The sequence below is a fragment of the Pieris napi genome, chromosome 20 (genome assembly GCF_905475465.1).
Source record: "Pieris napi chromosome 20, ilPieNapi1.2, whole genome shotgun sequence".
NCBI classification, from domain to species: Eukaryota; Metazoa; Arthropoda; class Insecta; order Lepidoptera; family Pieridae; genus Pieris; species Pieris napi.
In genome coordinates this window covers 844,809-872,703 of record NC_062253.1, presented here as the reverse complement: position 1 = coordinate 872,703, position 27,895 = coordinate 844,809, and the positions used below count along the sequence as shown (strand labels likewise).

Here is a 27,895-nt window from a genome sequence, read left to right as displayed (position 1 = left end):
AAATATTTACTAACATTTTATGTGTAGCTAAGATTATTTGTTTTTTGTGACTTAACTTAAAACTGAACCAAAATTAAAAAAAATAATATATCTAACTGGTCTAACCAGATGGTATGCGACGTATTTTTTAAAACAAAGGCAAGTGATACATGTATCTTATGTCCATAATAAACCATACCTTTTTTCACCATCATCACAACTGTTACATACTTACATAGTTTTACTATGTTTTGGTGGAATTGTAATGTATCTAAATCTGAATCTTATTCTAAATGTTTACATTGTCTAACACAATTTATTTATATCCAAATGCACTAAGAGAAAAGCTCTGGAAAAGCTAACCTTGATATTCAATATCTCTTGCTAATTATAGTCTGCTGATTTTCTGTTTAGTGTATAAAAAAATGTAGTGTCATGTTATGTAATGATGATTTGAGCTATTTATGCCATATCACTATGAAAGACAAAGATCTTTATGTTTATTTCTTATCAAGTTCAACAAATAATTGTGAAATAGTAGATAAGGTATTAGTTCACATTCAATGTCTTACTTGAAGACAGAAGAGTAAATCTTATTCTAAGAGCATTATAAATGGGTATTACTTTTATTTGTACAGTGATAAACCATTGACTTGCAGATAAATTAATTGAAATAAAAATAAAACTTATAAAGTAACTTTTGTTCTTCAGAGATCTTGAAAGAATATATGTTTACAATTATTTAACTGGGTTTTTACAGAAATAATGAATAACAGAGGATTCCAGTTTGCAATTGATAGAGGTGGTACATTTACTGATGTATTTGCAAAATGTCCTAATGGCAAAGTGAGGGTTATGAAGCTACTGTCTGTAGATCCACAAAATTATGATGATGCACCACGAGAAGCTATAAGGAGGATATTGCAAGAGGTTTGTATAATAATTAATAACTACCATGTTTTTTAGAAAAGGAGAAGTCATCAGTTTAGATACAATTACATAAAAGTGATCAAATATCTCACGAAGTGTATAAAAAAGGGTGCGTGTACTTATGTACGTGCGTAAGAAGTTATACTTCTTTGTCATTATTAAAAATAGTTTTTGATTGCATGCAAATAATTAATTAAAATTAAATAATCAAAGACTGGAAAAGGAGTCATTATAGTCAATAAAGTTCAGTTTTCATTTGAAAAATTAAATAAAAAAGTATTTATTATTCTCATACATTGTAACATAAATTCTATTATTATTCAAATGTTGTTTTTAAATTATGTCCAATGCTGTAGCATCTTCCGTGGGCAACTTCATTCTGTTAATTTTGTGTCACGGTGCGCGCGCATTGTAAAATTTATCACTCATAAATTTTACATAACCCGCCTAAAGAAGTATAACTTCAAAAGTATAAAATTTGAGTTTTTTTATTTATATTCAATTATAAATAAAAAAACTAAACTTTATTAAAGTATGTTTTATTTGTATGTTATCATATAGCATATATTATTTTTATTTAGGGCATAAGAAAGCTATAAGGGACATGAAGTAATTATATTGTCAAACTTCACTACAATTTTTGTATGTACTTAAAAATATTTGAAACATTCATATTATATTTAGTCAGGGAAGCTTTCTAAACTTTTTTATCATATGTACAGCAAGCTGTTGAATAGTTTTAATAGTTACTTGTAACAAATCTTTATCAAATTACAGGAAACAGGAAATGCCCTAGACAAAGACGGAAAAGTGAACTCCACACTAATTGAATCAATAAGAATGGGTACAACAGTGGCTACAAATGCCCTGTTAGAGAGGAAAGGAGCGAAGATGGCACTTGTTATCAATAAAGGTTTTAAAGATTTGCTACTTATTGGAAATCAGGCTCGGCCAAATATATTTCAATTAGTAAGTATTGTGCTTGATGCAAAGTAATGGTTCTTTTTTTAATTTTGGCTGGTAAGCTCATGTCACTTTCTTATCCCTTCTATAAATAAAAATTCAAATATGTAATGTCATGGAATTGTTTAGGAATCGTCATTGGAATCGTCACGATTTTTTTCCAACATAACGGTAACTTTTAGGTATAAAGAGTCACAGTGGGTGGTCACGAAACGATTAACTAATGGGTAAAGAAAAACGTTACGGTGCGTTACATGTGGGGGGGGGGGATTTAATAATCTCCAAAAATTGCGTGACGTAATACTTTAACGCTCTCTTACCACACTCTTCCTTACACTATTTGTAATAGCAATAGTGAGCAGCTTCAATATTAAGCTCTTGTACCCAAAATCAATATAGTTCCTTATATATTTAACTATTCATATCGTATTAGCCATTTAACAGTACAAACTAGAGAAATACCCAAAAAAATATTTTTACTAAGCCTGTTAAATTTTTATGAAATTTGTTTTTCAGAATATAAAAAGACCCGAAGTTCTTTATAAAGAAGTAGTGGAAGTTGATTGTCGTGTGATACCAGCGTTAGAAGAGCGCTGTCAAATTGACAAATCCAAACAAAACTGGAAAGAAGTACAGGGTACCACAGGTCAAAAGATGCTGGTCATAAAAGATATAGACGAGGAAGCGGTAAAGAAAGATCTAGCCGCCTTAAGAGAGAAAGGGATAGATAGTATTGCGGTTGTTCTTGCTCATAGCTATAACTATCAGGAACATGAAGTGACAATTGGCAAGATTGCAAGCAATTTAGGTAGATTTTCTAAATATATATATTTTTATCTTAAAAAATACCACAGGCAATTAAAATAAAAACAAATAAGTGGCGCTACAACCTCTTTAGGTCTTGGCCTCAGATTTCTGAATCTGTTTCATGATCATTTTTGAATCTAATAGGCAAGTAGGTGATCAGCCTCCAGTGCCTGACACACGCCGTCGACTTTTTGGGTCTAAGACATGTCGGTTTCCTCACGATGTTTTCCTTTACCGTTTGACCAAATGTTAAATGCGCACATAGAAAGAAATTCCATTGGTGCACAGCCGGGGTTCGAACCTACGACCTCAGGTATGAGAGTCGCACGCTGAAGCCATTAGGCCAACACTGCTCTTAAGAATTGCACCACAGGAAATTAAGAATTTTAATATTGTATAGTTACAATGAGTGCTGTGCATTATTTGTTGCATTAATAAACTTTTCCCAGCATTTGACTTAGTACCCCATACTTAAATGATTTTACCCGATTTAACCTCGGACTTCTCGAAAATGTTCTTTTAATAGCTTCACCTAACAAAGAAATTTTATGTTTTATTTTTGTTTAAAGCTATGTGATCGTTTTGTCTCTTGCTCACAGGTTTCTCTCAGATATCTCTATCTCACTCTGTGACGTCCATGGTGCGCCTAGTTCCTCGGGGCTACACGGCCAGTGCTGACGCATATCTGACCCCGCATATAAGGGAATATGTGAGAGGATTTTCTGAAGGATTCACCGATAATTTGAAAAATTCAAATGTCCTATTCATGCAGTCCGATGGCGGATTGACTCCTATGAATTTGTGAGTGAATTTATATTAATTTTACAGTAAAATTGTGAATTAAAATAATATAAATTGGAAAGTATTATTTTGTCTCTTGGCACTTGATTGATTGTTGTAACTGTTGTGGCTTCCCAAAGAACAGAAATCCTCGCCAAAGTGAGGTTGCTCTGTGAAGCTTATGGAAGGAGCTATGCTGGCTTATTTAGCCAGGACTTTACGACGGAACCTATTTATTATTATTTATTTCCACATATTTATTTCATCTTAACAGTTACTACTAATGCGATAAAACTACTCAATAATACTTACACCGATAATCCTAAAATTTAAAACCATTAAAAATATATATATATTATGTTAACGTAAAATTGTAAATACCGTTAGATTGTAATCTATCTCGCGAGATTATAAACTGTCGAAAGATTGTAAACCTCAGCGTATTGCTTACAATTAAATGTATTATTATTCGGTAGATTGTAATCTATCGAAGTGAAACCGTCAAATGGTGAAACGGATCGCACGAACGAGGTGAACGAGGAAATAAATTATATTTAATTGTGAACATTATTAAACAATACAATATCGCATTTGGTATTTCAACTATTAAAAAACTTACTTCACATAAAAACTCAACGGATAATGATTATTAACAAATAGTTAAAGGCCGCCAATGCACCCGCGATCCACCTGGCAATGCTAGTGTCTATATAGTATAACTTAACATCAGATGAGCCTCCTGCCTTATAAAAATGGAAACTCAACCGCTTTTGTATTTATCGAATGTCTTCTGTAATGTGGTTTTCTTCTCTTCTAGATTTAACGGATCTCGTGCAATATTATCAGGCCCTGCTGGTGGAGTTGTTGGTTATGCTTTGACTTCATACCAGAGAGATACAAATCTACCTGTCATTGGTAAGTTTACTTTTCATAACAAGTGAATCAACTAGCTTGTTAATATAGAAATTCTATAGAAGTAACTATCGGTCAGTTTTGGCTTCACATGTCTTTAATAGCATAAATTATACAGCCTATGTTGATCAGGGATAATATAAGATATGGTCTAAGATCCCGCTGCAGGATTGGTGCGCTCATCGACTATTTGATTAAAACCAAATTTTTATGTTTATTTATAATTAAGAGATTATATATTTACTAGGGTGCCTATCAAAATTTGGCCGCCATTATTTTTAATTAAATTATTTTTAAGTGATTTTTGGTAAAAAATTTCGTTCATTTATTATTTAAATAAAATAACGTCTACATCACGGTAATTAATATGAAGATTCTAAAAAATCACGGGTGCCGTTGCGCACATGGCCGCACCTCTTTGCAGCCAGGTGTAAACAGGTATGATTTCGATAAATTTATACGTTTATAACCTATTTTTATTAATTATATGTCAAATTGAAGCTAATTTTTTTCTATTAATTATCATATAAAGTTGCTTAATTAAATCTGGCCGCAAATAAGGGCTACTGGCTGTTAAAGATAATAAATATTTAATGTAGAGTGAAAGAGAGTTAGCGCGTAACATCATTTGTCAGACGAGGACAGCGATTGTCGGCTGTGCGACGCTTTTAAGCCATTGCGCATGCGTCGAACGTTAGTGTTCTCAACCACCGGGGAGTAATAGAGACGACTTATAATAAATACTCCAAAAAATATGTAATTTTTTTCAAAATGACAAATTTAATAATTGCAACAAAAAATTAATATTGATTTGATATATCGACGGTCTAGTTAGCAATTTGTCTAACTCCTTATTTTTTAGAGGGTGATTTTTTTAACATTTTGATGAAGCAATAATCCAATTACAAATTATTTGAATGATTTAAACTTAAATATTATATCTCTATTAGATATTAATGATATTAAATGGTTATTTAAAATGATAATAAATTTTGAAGTCATTGTTTTTTTAATAAATAAAATAAAAAATAATTTGCTAATTAGAACGTCGATATTTAATATTAATTAAAAAAATTAAAAAATAAAACCAAGGTGACTTAAGTAAAAGAAAATTTTATTGCGAAAGTATTATTTAAAAATTTTATTAGATTTTATTCAAGTAATTAATTGTCTATTACATATTAATTAAACATTTAAGCAAATTAAAAAATTAATCTTATAACTCTTATATTTCCGTAACTCTTATTTAAAAATCTGAATCATCGGAGCTTTCTGTTGTACTATCATCGGAGCTATCACTTTCATCGCTACAAATATCAGAATCGTCGTTATCGGAAGCTTTGTTCGTGGATTCACATAGCACACTATTAACTTGCGTTGGAGTTGAGTCTCCCAGGAACCATGTTGGTTTTAAAAAACCATCTAGTACCAGCCAGCCATTCTGGGCTGAATTTGTTGCAATTTTTAAATTTGTCATTTTGAAAAAAATTACATATTTTTTGGAGTATTTATTATAAGTCGTCTCTATTACTCCCCGGTGGGTGAGAACACTAACGTTCGACGCATGCGCAATGGCTTAAAAGCGTCGCACAGCCGACAATCGCTGTCCTCGTCTGACAAATGATGTTACGCGCTAACTCTCTTTCACTCTACCTTAAATATTTATTATCTTTAACAGCCAGTAGCCCTTATTTGCGGCCAGATTTAACTAAGCAACTTTATATGATAATTAATAGAAAAAAATTAGCTTCAATTTGACATATAATTAATAAAAATAGGTTATAAACGTATAAATTTATCGAAATCATACCTGTTTACACCTGGCTGCAAAGAGGTGCGGCCATGTGCGCAACGGCACCCGTGATTTTTTAGAATCTTCATATTAATTACCGTGATGTAGACGTTATTTTATTTAAATAATAAATGAACGAAATTTTTTACCAAAACTCACTTAAAAATAATTTAATTAATAATAATGGCGGCCAAATTTTGATAGGCACCCTAGTAAATATATAATCTCTTAATTATAAATAAACATAAAAATTTGGTTTTAAACAAATAGTCGATGAGCGCACCAATCCTGCAGCGGGATCTCGTACTAATAGTAGAGGTGAAAGAATTTTTCAAATCGGTCCAGTAGTTTTGAAGTCAATATAAACAATCAAATTTTTCGTCTTTATAACGTTAGTGTATGCATATATAGTGTAAACGGAGAGTTTATTGCCAGTTCTTCTCTTCCGTTCTACGTCCTTGATTTGAGAACTGGCAGTGAATGTAAAATTAGAAGCATTTCATAAGTGAAGTGTACATTGTGTTACCTATATGAATAAATGGTTTTGACTTTTTACTACAAAAAACGGCTGCGTGTACTTATGTACGCGCGTAAGAAGTTATACTTCTTTGGCATTATTAAAAATAGTCTTTGATTGCATGCAAATAATTAATACATTTGAAAAATTAAAAAAATAAATATTTATTATTATTCTCTTACATTAAGTGTAATATAAATTCTATTATTATTGGAATGTTGTTTTTAAATTATGTCCAATGCAGTAGCATCTTCCGTGGGCAACTTCATTCTGTTAATTTTGTGCCACAGTGCGCGCGCATCACAAAATTTCACTATCATCAATTTTTCATAACGCGCCTAACTTCTAAAATTGTGTTTAAATAATGTAATAGTTATTTGAAAAACGCTATTTCCCGTTGCAGGTTTCGATATGGGCGGGACGTCTACGGACGTATCTCGTTACGCGGGTACGTTGGAACACGTACACGAAGCTACTACGGCCGGAGTGACCATACAGGCGCCTCAGTTAGGTCATTATCGGTTTAAAAGTTTTTGAAGTATGTGTTAGCAGCAGCTAACTAGCTTAATTAGCCGTTTAATAAACAGCCTAGCCTCTTAACCAAACAGCGTAAGAAGAAGTATGTAATGCTTGAATTAAAAACGATAAAAATATGTATTGATTCTTCACTATAATTTCAATAGTTGACTCTAACTTGAAAAACCATCTGTTTAGTTGTAGTTTAGATAAATAACCTAGATACCGACTGCAGTGCCATCTGCCGGGCTGAATCTAAACCGCCCAGGGCGCCACCTTAACGTATACAACGAAATTCATTCAAATCGGTCAAGCCGTTTAAGAGGAGTTGACATACACACGTACATTAGAATTATATAAAAACAGTGATTTTCCCACAGATATAAACACAGTGGCTGCAGGTGGTGGATCAATGCTGTTCTTTAGATCGGGGCTATTCGCAGCGGGTCCGGAGTCTGCGGGTGCGCATCCCGGACCGGCTTGTTACCGCAAGAATGGACCGCTCACAGTCACGGATGCCAATTTATTACTTGGTAAAGAAATATTTTGTAGAGAATTAATAAATTTAATTGAAAAAAAATCAATGAAAAATATCTCATACATTATTAGTTCTCGGGTCAAATGAAATTAATCCAACTCCGGTACATCCGTCTCCTGTCATAAATAATTAAATTAACAAAATAAAACATGTGTGTGTTTGTACACGCGTTAGAAGTTATACTTCTTTGGCGTAACAAGATAAAAATCATTGAAAAAATTTACTCATAGTTTTTCTCTAACGCGCAAAAAGAAGTATAACTTCAAAAACAAACATTTAATGGCTCTTCTTTATCGTCGTACTTATAGCCAAGGTAAAGTTCCCTTTTGCCTAATTATGATTATTAAAACATATTAATCTCTGCAGGCCGTCTTCTGCCAGAGTATTTCCCCAAGATCTTTGGAACCAATGAAAACGAGTCGTTGGATAAAGAGGCCACAACGAAAGCTTTTACGAATATGACGCATGACATCAATAACTTCTTAAAACAAGATGGCGGCAAAGAGGTATTTAAAGCATTTTATTTTAGCAATGGTTACACTCGGTGTAATCTTATATTTAACATTTCCTAATAATCCTAGCAGTTCCTGATATATATATTATAATTGTATGCTCTATTTTTTAAATCATCTCTCTAACATATATATATACTGGAAGCATGTAAATTTATTCGTAAATATGTATAAAAAAGGGAAGATAAAAAACCCTTAACTCACTAAGACCTTATCGTAAAAACCAACTGATTCCACCTACATCCACACTAAAATTAAATCAATCAGGACCTCCTCCATAAAAATATATAACAAATTACCAGAAAATTTGAAGAATGGAACAAATAACTTGATGTTTACCAAATTTCTAAAGGAATTATTATATGAGAAATGTTATTAGTTATTACACTGACTTTAATTTCTTTACAAAAGTTAAGTACCTTTTCGCAACGTGAAGCCAAAACAAATATACCACATAAATAATGTGTCTTATAAGAATAAAAATGTATAAGAATATAATTAACTATAATAACATAAGGAGTGCAATAAAGATTTAAGTTTGAGCATAGGCTTCGTACAAATAAAATGAACACATACAAACACAATGAACATACATATTTCAGATGACTATGGAGGAGGTGGCAATGGGTTTTCTGAATGTGGCTAACGAGGCCATGTGTAGACCTATCAGGTGAGTGATCAGGTTAATTCAGTTACCTTATTTAGAAATACTAAATTTGTTTTATCACCGCTTAAACGCAATATATTTTTGTGGTCCATTTATTAAATTTATTCCTATATTTTCAGAATTAAAATAATTATACTATCTCTAGCAATATTTATAAACAAATTACAATAGTCTGCGAACTTACTTTTTCGTTTTTTTAACTGTTATATTTCTTATAAATGCTACAATTAATACAAAACAGTGGTTATATTATATATACCAAATTTAGAAGGTTTAGATGTTGTTAAATTAATGAAAAATATTTAAGATTTTTTTTATTATATCTGTAGTAGCTATGAATTTAAATAACAGCCGTATATAATGAAAGTCAATTGATAAAAAAGTTTCTTTGTCTCTTATGAAAATATGCTTCGTCTAATAGAACATTCCAACGAACTGTATAATCTTCTTTCCATATCTTCATTAAGTAAGTTCCCTGATATGAAGAGGAAATATAACGTGAATTAACATTCAACTTTGTATCAGAAAAACTAGGAAAATAGAAGCAAGAGTTTTCCGTTTCTTTGACTTGTGCTAACGTCAAAAAATCGAGGAACGCCTGGTACTAGTACGCTCTTTGTCCCATTACGCTCATTGTACCCTTGCGCCGCATCTATGCATTCATTTCATCAATGTTTTGTTATGATGTTGTCACGTTAAACTACCGTCCGTCAACCGACTTTACAGACAACCATTATCTTTGTCGTTTCAATTTTATATTTTTTTATTGCCAAAAACGCATTTTCCAATTAATTTTTCAATGTAATACTGAATTGTTCTTTATTATGTATGAAATATTCAATTCATATTTTTTTTTCATATACAGTACTTACAATATTTTTATCCTTAATTGTTTTTTTATTGTCAGAGCGCTGACAACCGCCCGTGGTTATGATGCCCGTTCGCACGCTCTGTCGTGTTTCGGAGGCGCTGGAGGTCAGCACGCATGCGCTGTCGCCAAACAACTCGGCATTACTACTGTACTTGTCCATAAATACGCTGGTACGTTTTAGAATAATTTATTTTTCTATACAATTACGGCATTAGTATGACGTTTGAAGGAGCGCAACTATTGAATGGCCTGCCTGCGTCGATTATAGGTTCCGATACAGATGGCGCTTGGTAGTCCATTGAAAAGTTACATTTGGGGTTGCGTTTTTTAGAGGACGCAATTTTAATTTTTTGATGTGTAGGGGGGTCAGTGTAAAGCTAAAAACAAGTTTGTGGGGTCGCCACCCTTGTCCCACGGCCGCCATCTTGGAAATAGGGGTTGAAATGGTATTTACGATATATCTCTTAAACTATTTATTTGATAAAAAAAAATTGTTATCATTTTTTGTTGCAAATTAAATTCTCTACAACTTTGGTCTAGTAACTTTTTGTCGTAGAACTATAAATAAAAAAGTTATAAGCGAAAATCTTCAGAAATTCGAGAAAAAAAATTATATTTTTCGATGTAACTTTTTTTTAAATCATTTTACGAACGTAGTAGTACATTGTTTCTTTCCATTTTTCGTCATCGTTTCTTGAAGTAGGGCGAATGGAAACAATATATGGTGGAGTTGAGTAGTTTATGTATCCATTTTGAAAGATCGATACACGATTTAAATAACGTCGCTTAAAAAAATCCAAACATAACCAATTTTTGACACTTTGAATTCATTTTATGACGAACATGTATATAGTGGTTCCACATAGTGGTAGCGGTAAAACTGCCTTAAAAACTTAACTCTTGCTATATTATTATAAAAAATAAGACGAAAAACAAAAGTGATAGATGACATTATGACCTTAAACAGAAATGGCATTGGGCTGGGCATATAGCAAGATGCACAGGACTTCAAAGACAACTATATGGAAAGGATAAAGGAGAACAGGGCGCCCTAAAAATTGTGGAAAGAAGAAATAGATGCGGTTGCGGGAAGCGAATGGAGAAAGAAAGCCATGGATAGAGCGAATGGAAAAAAAAAGATGGTGGAGCCCTTTACCCGTGAAGGGGCTCCGATAATTGGTACTGAAGAAAGTTAGGATATTAGGATTACAAAAAAATATACTGGGCCCATTGCTGTTTCTTCTGTACATTAATGATCACCTTCCTAAAAATTATAGATCGCTGCCATGTAATGTTTTCAAGGGGAAGGTGATTAGGTTTTTGAAGTCAAGGTGCTTTTATAGCGTGACCGAATATTTAGAACATAAGATTAACAATTACTTATAAATGACTTGACTTCTTATTTTGACATTTGCATGCCTATTTAAATATGGCTGATTGTGCGGATCTTGTTGTTCGGTTTTTTATTTTGTACCACTATCTTAGCAAATAAAGGATTTATTTATTTATTACTGAACAAATCTAAAAATATATTGAATTAAATATACAATTCAACATTTTAATTATGATTAAGACTTTAAATTTCATACACATTTACAGGTATCCTATCAGCGTACGGCATGGCTTTAGCCGATGTGGTACAAGAAGCGCAGAACCCGTGTGCTCTGGTGTACGCTCCGAATAATTTCGCCGAGCTGGATAGACAACTGGAAGTGTTAGCTGGTGTCTGTAAGAGCAAGTTAAAGGAACAGGTATTTTCAATTTAATTTCGAGTTTAATTATTGTGTTTTAAATTTTATATAACTAGCTAGCTAGCTACAGCGTGCGACTCTCCTCCCTAAGGTCGTAGGTTCGACCCCCGGCTGTGCATCAATGGAAGTTCCAGTTCCGGACATGAGTCAGGCACAGAAGGCTGATCACCTACTTGCATATTAGATTGACAAATGATCTTGAAACAGACACATAAATCTTATGCCCAGACTAAAAAAGGTGGTAGCGCCACTATTTTTTTTATTTTATTAAAACGCGGGTAGAAGCTATAAACAAGTACCCACATATAAATTTTTGGTAATGCCAATATATCACTAAAGATAGAAAAATAATTCCAGGGTTTCAAGGACTCCCAAATAGTGCTGGAGCCCTACTTGCATCTCCGGTACTCTGGTACTGATTGTGCTTTAATGGTATCCCCCAGTCCCGGGGACTCCCCGCATACAACTAGACATGGGGACTTCTATACTTCGTTTATTAACAGGTGAGACCGGGAAAATGTCTTTTAGTAATATTATTATATTTGCTTCTTGATATATATATATTAGAAAGATAGAAGATAGATAGATAGATAAATATATTCTGAGCGTATCTTGTGAGAGACTGCCAATGGGTCCATCATTCATCATCAGGTAAGCTACTAGTTTACCACCTTTTCTATAAAAAAATAATATAAAAATATTATACTTATTTCAATTTCATGTTGTTTATGATGTATTTGCTCCAATTTTTTAATTAGTGTGTTTTAATATAAATTATACATGGCTACAATTAATTGATTTAATAGAATTAAAATAAAGAAATTTTTAATAAAGATAACATTACGAAAAATTTACTATAATTTGATTGAAATTTTAAATGTAATACTGAATTTTTCTTAATTATGATATTCGTTATGTAAAAAGTATTCAATACATATTATGTACAGTACCCGGCCATTTTTAAGTCGCATCGTGCTTTAGAAAGAGATACTCGGCTAGCTTCAGCTTCGTATAGTGCCGTCTCTGTCTCCTAATAAATATGGACCCGGACTGTTAGTGTTTCGTGTGACGGAGATGACGCTCTACAAAGCGAGTAACTCTTTCAAAAGCACGATGCGACTTTAAAATGGCCTGGTACTGTCGGTACAATTTATACATATAGTAAGTACTAACTGACTCGGCAAACGTCGTTTTACCATGTATATTATTTCTAGGAAACATTTTTTCAGTTCAATAAAAATAACTATCTACTATAATAAAAAATAGGAGTTGAAAAGGGGGAAAATTAGGGGTTGTATGTATTTTTGTATGCTGTATCATAAAAAAATAAAAACAGAAAAAATATTTTGTGGTGGACACCCCTTATCATTCAGGGTTTTGAAAGGTAGATAGTAGCCGATTCTCAGACTTACTGAATATGCATTAAAAAATTCATAAGAATCGGTTGAGCCCTTTCGGAGGAGTATAGGAACGGACATTGTGACACGAGAATTGTATATATGTAATAGATTTACAATATTCTTAACCTACACAATAATAATCATTAAAAAAAATTTGGTTCATTTGTTAATGTTAGCAGGATTTCCTCGCTGTATTGTGATACTTAAATATTCATGGTTCCCAAAATTGACAGTAAATTTGGAATATTTTTAACTATTAGGTACAAGAAAGAATTTGGCTTTACTCTAACAGAGAGGGATGTTTTGGTGGATGATGTAAGAGTCCGTGGGATCGGTAGGAGTCAAGTTTTAGAAGAGAACGCGCCACCTAGCGGTAAAGGGACACCACCGTTTGAGAAGGTAATAAAAAAAATTCAGTGTAATAAAATTAAAAAAAGTGATATAAGCAAACCAAAGGTCATTAATATTTACACAAATTAAAAAAAAATAAGAGTTATGTAACCTATACTCTGATTTTTAATTCCATAGAATTCTGACATTTCATAAGTGTTGCTACTAAAAAAGTTCTCCACCGAAAAAGGGACAAATTTGACTTATTTGAGGGCAATAAAAAAATGCTACGTATATTTTATGTTTTACCTACAAAAAGGTAAATCTTAATATTTACTTACACAAGTGACCTAATAAAAAAATAACAAATATTTCAATATCACGAATAATATATCTAATTAACTTTAATTACTTTATTTGATTCATTAGCTGGCATCACTGCCTACTAATTCCAGGTTTAGTAAACCTTTAAAAAAAATAATGTTGTCTTTACTTGTGCGTTTTTTACTGCTTGTGATGAAAAGGACGTAATTATAACTCGCCGTCAAACCACTTATAATGTCGAGCACCGTACTTAATAAAATGGATACATTCACTAACAAATAAAATGTATGTTGTAGACTCAGATGTTCAGACTCGTATTGAAATTGAAAAATGTACCCGGCCAAAAAGGTTTGTAATCTCTGACATGCCAAAAAATGGTAGCTGTCAGAATTCAACGGAATTAAAAATCGGGATAGATTAATTTATTTTAAATATTTTTAAGTTTTCGTTCGTTTTAAGTTTGAATACTGGTTGCGTTTATAGTTCTGTAAATTTTAAATAAATAATGATCACTTTCAGACTGTGAAAGTTTACTTCGAAGGCGGCTATCAAGAGACTTCTGTGTACTTGTTGGAGAAGCTACAACCAGGCCAAGAAGTCCTCGGTCCCGCTATCATTATGGACAGTCTGTCCACTATATTAGTTGAGCCTGGTATGTTCTTGTATTCTGACCATTGTTTTGTTTGCTTAGTGTATTATATACCTTCTTTATTCTTCTTCTTTTGTAATATTGTCTCCAAGTAGTTATTATAATTAATATTTATGTTTGTCAGCATTTTTCAACCTCAATTGACAAGATTAGATAATGACTGAAAATTCAATAGATATAGCATTTATAATGTTACAAAACAAAACATAGTTATTAGTTATGAAAAATATATTTACTTGATTTTTAAGAAAACGCTGGCATAAAAGAAATAAAGTACAAATCAAATAATTAAATTAAAATGATAGCCTAAATTTTTAAAAATTGGCCATATCGCTTTCCAGCGATCTCTTCCAGACAACCATTGTGAAAAAAATTTAAATTAAGTTAGTGAGCATCGAAAGTGCAAAACTACGTAAGAAAAAGAATGGAACAAAACAATTAAATCAATATGTATTATGTAGGCAATGATAACAACATATTTATAGCATATAATAAATCTATTACAAAAAAGAAATCAGTGGAGCTACAACCTTATTAGGTTTGGGCCTCAGATTCCTGTATCGATTTTTTCGAGTCTAAGTCAAGGCGGTTTCCTCGCGATGTTTTGCTTCACCGTTCGAGCGAATGTTAAATGCGCACATTGCAAGTACATTGGTGCACAGCCGGGGATCAACCTCAAGGATGAGAGTCGCACTGGCCACTGGGCCAAACCTCTTACAACCGTTACAATTTTTTTTTAATTTCCGATATTTTTATTTTATTCAGACTGCCGAGCCACTATAACGAAATACGGCGACATCCGTATAACGATCGGCGAGGGCAAACTCAAGGAAGTGTCGACGGACTGTGACTCGGTCCAACTGAGTATATTTTCACATAGATTTATGTCCATCGCTGAACAAATGGGGAGGTAAGCAAAGTTCATGATTTCACCTTCGCGTCTCCCTCCCTCCTCTATAGTAGGGGAGCCCAAGCGGAGATTTCGGGATTTACCTTGTACCCGGTTAAGTACCTCCACAAAACATGAGGCCCATATATAAGGCCGCCCGTGAAGGATACAGGATCAGATTAGTAAAAAAAATTGACCAACAGAAATTCTCGAGCGCGTCAGATTAAGGTAGGGTGAGTTAATTACATCCTAAAAAGTGTATATTCCACTAATTTGACAATTTGAGAGTGACGTAAAAAAAGGGAAGGGCAACAAAGATGTAAAAAAAATCTCGACATTCTCGAGCGACCCGCATCATGCAAACGATCAGATTAACATACGTACATTATTAAAAATACGTAGGGCATAGATGCTATCAATATCTGACGCGCTCGAGGATGTCCATGCAACAGTTTTTTTTTACATATTTAATAATCTATAGCCGCTTCCCCCACCGATGTAAAGGCATTGCACATTTTGCATCCCAATAGGTCTCTGCGACGCTCGAGTAAATCCCCATTTAGCATCGTGGGCTCCCCTACTACTAGGGACTAGTGAAACAAACGTATGCCTGAAGTTCGCGTGAGATGAGACGGACGATACAGTGTTTCTCGGAACGAAAATGACGTAAACGCCAAATGTTTTTTATCTATATAAGTCGTAAAATATATAATCAAATCGCTAGTAATACTCGCCATTATTGAATAAAAACAAACTTTGTGTTTTTTTATATTGTATTGTGTTTAAATTAGAGTCAGCCATTGAAATTATACATATTTCTTGTTTTGAATGTACCAATGTATAAGTGTGCCTAGCGTTGGCAAGCTTTTGTAAATAAATATTTAAATGACATTTCATTGAAATATGAATTATTCATATTCAATGTGTTTTTATGAACGTCAATAACCTCGACCGTTCCACAACTGAGCGTTTTTAGCAGTTTTTGCCGCGACACGCTATGTGCTCCGCAATAAAGTATTTCCAAAAACCTCGACTTAGGGTCCTTCAAGAAAAAAGCGTACCAACTCTTACAAAGTCAGCAACACACTTGCGAGCCCTCTGGCGCTGATAGTGTCCATGGGCACTTAACATCAGGTAAGTCTCCAGCTGATTTGCCCCCGGTTACATTAAAAAAAAACTCCGACTCCTAACTATCGCGCAGGCGCAATAGACGGTCCTAGAGTCACGTGACAGTAGTTTTCGAACGAAGGATTTTTACTTCTTTTGGACGATTCTACGCCGGGAATTGGGTCGGTTTCGGATGGACGAATTTCTATTTTTAGACAGGTTCCCGTATTTTTTTGTTCTATTCTATAGAGGTTCTTGATTTACAGGGTGTTACAAAGGACGTCAATATCGGTGAATATAAAGGAGCGTTTGGATTTCTCGTGCGCCCTGTTCGGCCCCGACGGGGGCTTAGTGTCGAACGCGCCACATATTCCGGTGCATTTGGGAGCCATGCAGGAAACTGTGCAGTACCAGGTACCTATACATTACAACTGTAATTAATGGTTAATTAGCGTCTTTTGTATGTATATCTATTTTTTTCCATATATAGGGTAGTAGGACTCCTTTCTCCGCAATTAGACTCGTGGTTGGTCCGTTGTGCGTACCTCGATACCATATATATCTCGGAGTAGTATAAAAATGTGTGCCGTCTCGGAACGCCCGACAGAAGTAATAACTTAAACTGAGTCAAGTAGAACTATTTAATAATGAAATTGTTTAACTTGAGAAAGCTCAGGTTATTTAAATTTTATTTAAGTAATTTTTTTTTAAACCCTTTTTATAAGACCACTTTCAAAAACAGTGATAGTTTTAAGGCTATATGCTCATTGTCAATAGTAAATGTCTAACGCACACTAAACACTGAGTAGAGAGAGGGGAAAGTGTCTGTCCGAAATACGGCTGGCGCTGCGGGTTAGAAGTGGAGCATGCATACCGATGCCGTAATCGTGAGAGAAAGGGAAGCTAGACATACAGGCGCGTCGTAACGCGTTACGTAACGAAGAGGTTTATCCTCTCATAAGAAGTTATCACTTCAAAAAGATTATTGCTCGGCTTCACGATGTCGTGGAACTAAACGATACTAATTTTATATTTATTATCGTAGATGAAAGTCCGCGGTGACTCAATGAAGCCAGGCGATGTGTTTCTCGCGAATCACCCGAAGGCCGGGGGTTCTCATCTCCCAGATTTGACTGTTATAACGCCTGTGTTCCACAAGTAAGATAACTTTTATATAACGAAATACATGAAAAAAAATATCCAGCATTATAATTTTTTATTTTTATTTATATGTGAGGGATTCGCGTGGCTATAGAAGCCTATCAGCCAAGCGATCAGGCAGATCTGTGGCCGAGAAGCTAGGCAGCAGGGGAGTGTCAAATCTCCTCTTTCTTAAAAAGAGACTCTATTTGCTCATAAGGCTTGGCGTCTTCCGCCGGGTCCGAGCGACATCTACTCTGGAAATATCCTCATAGCAATTCATGGCATAATTTTTCCAGCTGCGATCTGTGCTCAAGCATCATGTCGGATAGCCCGGCATACCCTCATGCCAGTCACGAGGTCCAGATCGCACCTGGCTAAAAGTATTACTTTGTGATATTTGAGTGTTAAAGCAACATCATCTTTTCCGACACAGTTCCAAAAAACCGATATTCTTCGTGACGTCGCGTGGCCATCACGCAGATATAGGGGGTTTGACTCCCGGCTCCATGCCTCCCCACTCCACCAGTCTCGCTCACGAGGGAGCGGCTTTCAAGTCCATGTTATTGGTCGACGGAGGGAAATTTAATGAAGAAGAGTTGGTCAGAGGTGAGTTTCAACACCTATATCGAGGCAAAAATAAATGTACTAACTTATTTTTTTTTATTAATAAATAAAGCCACTTCAATTCAGTACTGTTAAAGATTACATATCAAATGGGTGTTAGTTTTGTTATTAAACACTTAGTCTAAGTTAGTTATTTCCATTACTTCGTGTTCTGCAGTATGGACCTCCTCCGCCTCCTCCTGAACTTTCCATTTGGATCTGTTCTTAGCTTCCTCCGTCCATTTCTCCCCAGAAACCTATGTCATCAGCCCATCGATGTGGTCTTCCCACGTTTCTTTTTCATAGAGGTGGCTTCTGAGGTCCTTCTTTTGTCTGTACACCATGCAATATCGGCTTTCTGTTACCATTTTAGCTGTAAGGCGTGGGTTAGCCCGTCGGTGATCTTAGTTTTCACCCTGATGAGCTCAATTTAGGCAAACGTAATTAAATACTACCCTTATATGAACTTTTTAGTTACTAGTGCTAGGGTTTTTTTCTAATCACCAAAATTCACAAAATACATGTTGAATGAAAGAGAACAATTCGTAACTAAATTTGATATGAATTTTAATGTTTTCAGAGCTGATGAAACCTGGGGAAGTACCAGGTTGTTCGGGTACGAGGAACCTGACTGATAATTTATCGGATTTAAAGGCGCAGGTAGCGGCCAATCAGAGGGTATGTAATATTTATCTATAGAGAGTTAGATAGGCATGTAGGATTATATCAGGTTAGAATAGAAACGTCATAAGTACTTAATCAACTTAATTAAAAAAACCTTTATTCAAGTATTACATAATCAGGATTACTTTAAGTCCATGTCGTTATGTTTAATACACGACTTACGAAGGAAAAAAGGCCTCCTCCAAATTCTTTCACTTGTCTCTCGTCCTCACCACCATTTTCCAATCCTTCCCCGCTGTCCCTTTTATTACATCTTCCCAGTTGTCTGGTGGGTTATCCCACTATAATTTTATTTATTTTATTTTACACGAACTTACACATAACGCACTGAACGACGCCTCTACAAAAAGTAGTGGAAACAAAATATAAAAGCGTTTGGTACGCTTTTTAAAAGGCCGAGAACGCATACGCGACCCATCTGGCATTGAGGCCGTGTGCATGGCGGTATTGCCTCCTGTTATATAAAAAAAATGTTTGTATAAGGCGGGATTTATATCTTGTTTGTATTGATATATACTAACAGTTTTAATTTTGTTCTCATAGACTTCTTTAAAGCTAAATGTATTTTTCAGGGGATCCAATTAGTCGGTGAGCTGATAGACGAGTACACTCTTCCAGTGGTACAGGCGTACATGGCGCACATACAGAAGAACGCTGAGTTGGCAGTTAGGGATATGCTTATGGTATACGAGACTTTATTTCTCCTATTTAAATAACTCTTTGACATATTCTCTTGATTTTTAATTTTATATGATTATATTAGATAAATCTAGTGGTGGCCTTGTGGCTGCAGCGTGTGACTCTCATTCCTGAGGTCGAAGGTTCGATCCCCGGCTGTGCACCTATGGATTTCATTTCTATTAGCGCTTTTAAGATTCACTCGAACGATGAAGGAAAACATCGTGAGAAAACCGGGTTGCCTTTGACCCAATAAGACAACATGAGTCAGGTACAGGAGGCTGATCACCTACTTGCCTATTAGATTGACAAATGATTGTTGATGACAGAAATCTGAGGTTCAGACCTAAAAAAGGTTGTAGCGCCACTAATTTTTTTTTTTTTTGTTTAGAAATTAAGTACCAAGTTCAATTCCAGGAAATTGCTAGAAAATCTCTAAAGAACACGGGAACAAAAATATTAAAGGCCACCGAACACATGGATAATGGCAGTCCAATAGTACTCACGGTCACCCTTGATGAAGACCAGGGATCAGCTATTTGTGATTTTACGTAAGTTATACTGTACTTTAAGACTGTGTTGGCTTAGTAGCTTTCTTTGTACGCAAAAATTCAAAATTCATATATCATTTAATCATATAGGTACCACATTGTACACTTATGACTTGTCAGTAAAGAAATACATATTAATGCTTCTAATTTTACATTTAGTGCCAGTTCTCAAATCAAGGGCGTAGAACGGAAGAGAAGAACTGGCAATAAACTCTCCGCCACTCTTTTTAATCGCCATGTTTTTTACACAACGTTTGTAAGCTGCAACCATTTCACCATGTTCCACATGACATCTTAAGTAATTAATAATAATAACATAAATTAAAAACAAAGACTTGTACTCTATCAGCAGGAGGCATGGTGAAATAGCAACGCATTTAACACCCGCTGGTACGATGAAGGAGGCTTAGACCCAAACAGTCGACATCTACTTGCCTATTACCAAAAATATCATCATGAAACAGATTCAGACATTTTAGGCCCAGACCTAGAAGTTCTGTTCAGAGGAGTTGTTTGGACTAATACTGCAGCTGAGTTTCACCATCGGACGTCGAGGTAGAATACGAAATACTATCCGTATCACCTTGACGTCCGTCGTTCCACAACTGAGCGATTCTTAAGGCAATTTCTGCTGCGCACCATCACTATGTGAAGCACTTCCGAACCAATTCTACTTAGAGTCTTTCAAGAAAAGAGCGTAGCATTTCTTAAAAGGCCAGCAATGCACTTGCGAGTCATCTGGCATTGAGAGTGTCCTTGGAGGTATCACTTAGCATCAGATGAGCCTCCTGTAACATAAAAAGATGCAGTGTAAACTCTTTATAGAGAGAGAGAGTTATAGAGAGTGAATAGACAAAAACAACAAATTTAACCAATTGTATTAATTTATATTACTATCAATAGGTAAATTATTCTAAACACAACGCTTTTCTTTTACTGGCCATCTTGACATTTTCAAAGTTTCTTTACGACTGATAATACACGATAGGTGACGATGGTGCGTTTAGTAACTGAGACCAAAATTTCCTACAAGCACTGTAATCTAAGAGTAATGGCACACGTGTTAATGCAATTTACAATAACAAACGCGAGCCGTCTGTTTATGACCGCAGGTGTCTTTCTTAGAAATTTCGGCACCTCAAAAGTTTAGTTTTGTAAGCTGATTATAAATACAATTACATTTAAGTATGTTGTTGATGTCTAAATATGAAAATATTTCTTCGTTATAGACAATGCATGTTGTGTTATAAAGAGTGAATTAATGTATGGGTTTTGTGTTAAACCAAACAAATGTAACTATTTTTACGTTATAGAGACCATTGAGTTATAACGAATGACGTTATAAGGAGTTTACGCTGTATATGAGATTGCGCCATTTGGGATTTTTTAAATTGATTCATTGAAAAAGTTTTAGCCAAATAAGTCAGCATTCTCTTGGCTTTGGGTGAGACATGGTTTCTTCACGATTCCTTCACTGTACTAAACGCTTTTGCAGGGGAACTGGTATAGAGGTCTGGGGTAACCTCAATGCCCCGAGAGCAATAACTCTGTCTGCTATCATCTACTGCTTGAGGTGTATGGTGGGACACGATGTCCCTCTTAATCAGGTAATTTATTTTAATATTAAAAGTTATTTCGGTAAATTATCGTCACTCCATCGATATGGGTATCGTCATCAACGGATTTAGTTTGGAGAGATTATTAATTAAGATTGATTCCTTTTAACATTACAAATAACACTTTTACATGTTTATTATTTTGAGTTTTTTTTTTCTTTTATTTAATTATGCACTTCTTGTATGTGTTTCTTTTTTTATTTTTCCATATTAAGGTTGCCTAGAAGAAATCACTTGTTAGCGATAAGGCAGCCCGTTGCCTAATAACTTATGTATTTTGAAGTTTAATACTTCTTTAGGCGCGTTATGAAAAATTTATGAGAGTGAAATTTTACGATGCGCGCGCACCGTGACACAAAATTAACACAATGAAGTTGCCCACGGTAGATGCTACGGCATTGGACATAATTTAAAAACAACATTCGAATAATAATAGAATTTATGTTACACTTAAGAGAATAATAATAAATATTTATTTATTTAATTTTTCAACTTTATTGACTATAATGACTCCTTTTCCAGTCTTTGATTATTTAATTGTAATTAATTATTTGCATGCAATCAAAAACTATTTTTAATAATGCCAAAGAAGTATAACTTCTTACGCGCGTACATAAGTACACGCACCCTATTTTTTAAATAGTATGGTAACGAAGTGTAAATAAATACTTAATTATATGTATAAGAAATAATTTGTTTAATGAAAGTAAAAAGGTACTTTATATTGAGTCGGTAAGTTATTAACTAAATCTTTCTCAATAAATAAATAAATGTGAGGATTGGCCGAATTAAAATTTATGAAAATATAAAATATGTATTTCGAACAGATTAATAATGAATGTAAAAAATAAGATTTAATTTTAAAGTATTTCTTTCAGGGTTGCCTAAATCCTGTGAAAGTGATAATCCCGGCAAACTCAATCCTCGACCCTTCGGAGGAAGCGGCTGTTGTGGGCGGAAATGTGCTGACGTCGCAACGGGTCGTCGATGTTGTGTTGAAGGCTTTTCAGGTTAGTATTTTAATAATTTAAAAAAAATAAATCGAATTTAAGTACCCGTTAATATCATTTACTTATATTATACATGCCCGTGGACCCGATACCTCAAAAAATACTGAACTGATTTGGATGAACTTTCGCGTGTTCTCTAATTTGGAATATATTTAATCTACTGAACGTTTAGTTTTTGAGGAAATTGTGGACAAACAAACATTTACATTTAATAAAATTTCCACATATGCTTAGAAGTCTAAATAGATGCCATACCTTAATTTGATATAATAAAATTGTTATTTAAAATATATAAATAATTGTCAGGTGTGTGCGGCATCTCAAGGCTGTATGAACAATTTGACAGTAGGGGAGAGTGATTGGGGCTATTACGAGACCGTGGCGGGGGGAAGTGGGGCGGTAAGTATCTAATCTATATTAGACGATATACAAAGCCAAAACACATTGATAAACAAAATATACGAAACAGAAAACAATCGAAACGCCATCTGTTAAGAAATACTGGAAATATTGGAACGAGATTTGACAATTGACAGTCTGGCGGAGCGTCGTGTCGATGGTCAGCGCGGCCATTTTGAATTTCGTTTAGTTTTCGAACGTCAACGGCGAGCGCACCACGTCTGCGACGATTCGCTTTCGTTCCAAATAATCTTGTGTCTTTTTGTTACAAAACTAATTAAAAGTGATTCCCTAATTACTAGTAAATAGATTTTGGTGATTCTTTTGTTCCTACCCACATTACAATTATTAAGACATGGCTGATTCTAATGATGAAGGGCATCCGCCCAGAAGTACATTAATAGAAAACTGTAAACTTTAAACAAACAGCAACTTAATGTTTTAAAGAAAAAAGAAATTGTTACAACTCTCAAATATGACTTTATTTGTTGTAAGTAGTGTAGTTGTAACAATTTCTCTTCCCGCTTCTGAAAATATTTCCTCTCACCCAGTTTGAAAAGGTGGAAAATGTCTACATCTTCATAAATTGTATAAAATAAATTCTTCTATTTTGCTGACTTCCCTTACATTCCAATGTCTTTAAAAGCATGAAAATGTTCGTATAATTAAAAAAAAAAACAGAAATACAAGTTAAAACCCCCCCCCCCTCCTCTTAATTTATTTTAAATCTGTTGTAAGGTAGATATATTATTTCAGGGTCCATCCTGGCACGGGACGGGTGGTGTACATACACATATGACGAACACTCGGATCACGGACGTGGAAATTGTGGAGACGAGATATCCTATCCTGATAACGGCGTTCTCCTTGAGACCCAATTCTGGTGGTTTAGGTAAGAGTCTGTGATTCATTAGGCTATTTGACAAGATTTTAAAAACCATTGAGAATATTTAGTAGTTACTGTATGACATATACAAATTCTTATTTTTAATTCTGTTAAGGCATTAAAATTTCTTTAATTAATTTATGATTTTGAATCGATGAACGCCGGCTGCACGCACCAAAAGCATGACTCATTGTCCCGTTACGCTCGTTGTCCCATTACGCTCATTGTAAGCTTGCGCCGCATCTATCTTTCTTCCACTCGAAGACTTAAGTATGCAATCATTAAGACTCAAACGTCATACTCTTGCCGTAATAAGTACGAATTGCTCGCCTATTGACCAGACTACTCGTGTTTTTATTTATTTATTTTTTACAATTAAATTAAATGGATATGGTTGTGTAGAATTTTATACCAGAGAGCACAGCTTTATATTTAAACAAATTTGGGAAGCCAAGAAGACCAATATAATAAGACATTCTTGATGTTTGTGTTCGATACATGTATAGGTCGGTTATCGAAAGCTGATATCGGCGCGTACACAGTACTCACACTAATGCAATTTCACTATACAGTATGTTTAAAAATATGACTTTTTTGCCAAGCTATATATTTTAGTCTACTCTGTTTTAGTAAGGTTGGGTGGGTTGTATATAAATAAAAATGAGTCAAATACATATAAATATTATGTGCATACGAGGGTGGATCCAAAAGTTCTAAACCAAGACCAAGAACGTAAAAGAGTAGTTTGTGTAAATAATTTTTCATTTTTCGACATAAGTTCCATCTAGCTCAACACACTTCACTTTTACTTCACTAACTATTCTTTCAATACTCTTAGAAACCCCAGTCGCATCTGATGTCAAATTAAAAAAAAAAGGTTGCGTGTACTTATGTACGCGCGTAAGAAGTTATACTTCTTTGGCTTTCTTTATTGTTTTTAAATATAATTAATTAATAATTAATATTTAACGTAAACAATTTAATAATATTTAATATTTAGTATATTATTCAATTATTAATTAATATTAATAACAATTATTATTTATTATTTTATTATATTATTAATTCAATTTAATAACTTGGTATGTTTCATAACCTTTTAACTAAGTAACAATAGGTCTTTGTGAAAAAACATTGCTAAATTTCTTTGAAAAAATAATTAAAACTCCTTTATTTGTTTAAAAGGTAAATGACAAATGTCATTAATCATTATGGTCATTCAAAGTTTGCGATCTTCGAACTTCACGCATATTCTATTTCTTTTTACTTGTAGATTGTCTTATTCCCATCTCGCTCGCGCACGCTATAATCACACTGACAACTTTGTGTCACGGTGCGCGCGCAATCGTAAAATTTCACTCTCATCAATTTTTCATAACGCGCCTAAAGAAGTATAACTTCAATAACATTTTTTCATTAAACTGTTTTTATTAAGATGCTTAAAATAATTAAAAACATTTTGCACCATTTCACGAGATTGTCCTGGTAATGTTTGAAAAAAGATCAACATGTACAATAAAGATCAACATAAACCGTAGCAAAAGCAAAACAATAATTGTCTCTTTTATACTCATAAGCTTGACCGAGCGCGAGAGAGACGGACAGTCTTTTCGTGATGTATTTGTGATTGTATTTCAGTTTGACATCACGCCTCGCGCTTATTCACAGACACTACACAAGCACAAAGTGTGAATGTGTTGAAGCCGCCAGCTTTAGATAACATACCTATAAGAATAAAAATAATAAAAAAGAAAATTAAAACAAATTTAAAAAGTTTGGTCCCCGTGGCAGTGTACCTTTAACGCTGGCAGGATTCCCTCGTTGTATCACGTTGGGTCACCGGTACTATCTACCAGGCGCCAACTCTAGCCTTTTATCGGCCCAAGAGTCTCTACTCCAAAGGGAATAAATTAATACACAAGGACTTATATTAGGGAATGTATACGTATTTCAGGTGTGTTCTGTGGAGGCGATGGGGTGGTTAGAGAGCTGGTCTTCAGAAGGACTGTACAACTCTCTGCTCTCACCGAGAGAAGAGTTTTTCAACCATATGGGATTAATGGTAATGTTTGTTTAATTGAATATTGATATGCAATGTTTCGCCGGGTATTACTACCAAAATTAATTAAAGAAAGAATTTTCCAGAACTTAGAGTGATTCAAAGCTAACTAAAACGTGGTTTTAGACTAGCCTACTACTAGAATAAATTCTCTTTTTTAGACAAATAAAAAACCTAGTTGTAAATGAATTAGCCACCCCGGTTTAGGCCTGGACTCCAAGATCAAGGTATATTCTAGAGCAGTGTTTCCCAACGGTTTTTGCGCCAAGCTCCACCTTAATCTTTCTAAAATTCTTATGCCTCACTATGTAACATACATAATTTTTTATATTTAAATATTGAATTGTTCTTAACTTTAACTTAAAAACTTAGATGTGAACTTATGTAAATTTTCAAAACATATATTGTTAACATTGATATACAAAAAACCCAAGATGCACAGTCTCGAATAAAAGTAACGCTCGAAAGTATCCCGAAACACTATTTCTGTCCCTTTCTATAACAGTATGTCTATAACAGTATATATTACAAGCATATATTATTGCAAAATCAACCTTACGCGAATTGCTTAAAGTTGTTATTACAATGCAGTGTATACGTACTTAAAGCAATAAAATTTTACGACCGACCGTGGTCGGTAGGACAAGGTATTGAGTGGAGTCGAACATGACTTTTTTATTTACAACTATTTAACATAATTTTATATTTATCCGACTTTTCGGGTGCTTTACAGCGTGCGTGGTCACGGTGACTGAAGACAAAAGGTGTTGGATGTTAAATAGTTGTAAATTTATAATAATACATAACTTTAATCCGGTTAAAAAGTTTTTTCTTTAGATAAAAAAAAAATGTTAAATTGGCTACCTCCTGAACTACACTTTATATAGCGTAAATATATTTGTCAAAAACTACACACAAAAAAGTTCAAAAGTACATAAATTTATTTATAAAAAAAACACAAATAAATAACATCGACTCCACTTATTAGACGCGAGACTATTTGAAATGAGCGCACAATTTAGAATGTTGCGCTCATTTTTTGAGGACGTTTTTTAGACGTTGAGTGTGCATCTTGGGTTTTTTGTATATCAATGATTGTTAAGCTGAAATTGGAATTACAAATAATTTTAATAAATTTTGGAATAACCCCCTTAACAATAATATTGCCCCCGTGTGTGTGTGTCCTTTACTGGCGCTAGTTCCACATCTTTTCCATCCACGTAGAAAACCTCTAAAAACTTAATTGAAGGTGGTTCATCTGGAGCCGTGGGGTTGAACCTGCTGCAGAGAGCTGGCGGAAGACTTATTAATCTCGGAGGAAAGGCGTCCATAGAGGCTTATCCTGGGGTATGATATTTTAAAGTCCTTTTAAAAATTCTTTTTTTTTTATTATGAATTTTATTGGGCCTATTATTTTACAATACTTTATTAATAGAACAAAGCTACCTTTTTCAAATAAATGACCGAAAGGGGTCTGTATCGAAATGTATATTATTTCTTAGAAAAACTAGAATATTATGGAAAAACTGGGAGGGAAGAGACTTAGATTATATTTGATTATTCAACGCTGAAAAGCTAGTGCGCTGTCGGCCTATTAGTAAATTTTATGATTAACATATTTTAGGATAAATACATCATGCACTCTCCCGGTGGAGGTGGTTTCGGAAATGGCCTCAAACGGACAAACGAAGAAACTGTCCAGTCCCAACAAATGTTCCAGGAAAGAGGAAGCGTGTTCGAATACCGGAATGCGCAGGAGTCTACGTAGTGAGAACTAATAAATGGCGAATTTTCGTTAAAACAGATGCCTTAACGAAAAATACGTAACATACATTTATATATATATTTAATATATGTATTTAACATATACAACGTCTCGACTCGGGTCGGTCAGTTCTTTTGAGTTGGAGCTTCCTTCATTCCCCACAACAACCTTCTTTCACAATGAGTGGGAGTTAAAATAAAATTTCCAAATAGTAAAATATCGCTTGATTTGAAATTAAATTTTGTCACGTTTTTAGAATAATACTAT

The 27,895-nt window shown here is 34.2% G+C and overlaps 1 protein-coding gene across 1 annotated transcript; it reads left to right on the top strand.

Moving 5' to 3' along the window:
• The first annotated feature begins 468 nt into the window (after nucleotides 1–468).
• Nucleotides 469–27,895, top strand: LOC125059713 (5-oxoprolinase). Its single transcript, XM_047664256.1, has 29 exons — nucleotides 469–596; nucleotides 740–909; nucleotides 1,687–1,878; nucleotides 2,389–2,680; nucleotides 3,279–3,480; nucleotides 4,277–4,374; nucleotides 7,084–7,191; nucleotides 7,577–7,729; nucleotides 8,101–8,240; nucleotides 8,849–8,916; nucleotides 9,821–9,954; nucleotides 11,384–11,535; nucleotides 11,893–12,038; nucleotides 13,196–13,334; nucleotides 14,109–14,241; nucleotides 15,004–15,148; nucleotides 16,501–16,648; nucleotides 17,280–17,392; nucleotides 17,811–17,983; nucleotides 18,561–18,658; nucleotides 19,237–19,347; nucleotides 19,760–19,893; nucleotides 21,389–21,500; nucleotides 22,388–22,519; nucleotides 22,826–22,918; nucleotides 23,675–23,810; nucleotides 25,759–25,866; nucleotides 27,113–27,210; nucleotides 27,488–27,895. Exons 1-29 carry the CDS (start codon nucleotides 593–595, stop codon nucleotides 27,629–27,631), a joined length of 3,876 nt encoding a protein of 1,291 aa, XP_047520212.1. The 5' UTR covers nucleotides 469–592; the 3' UTR covers nucleotides 27,632–27,895.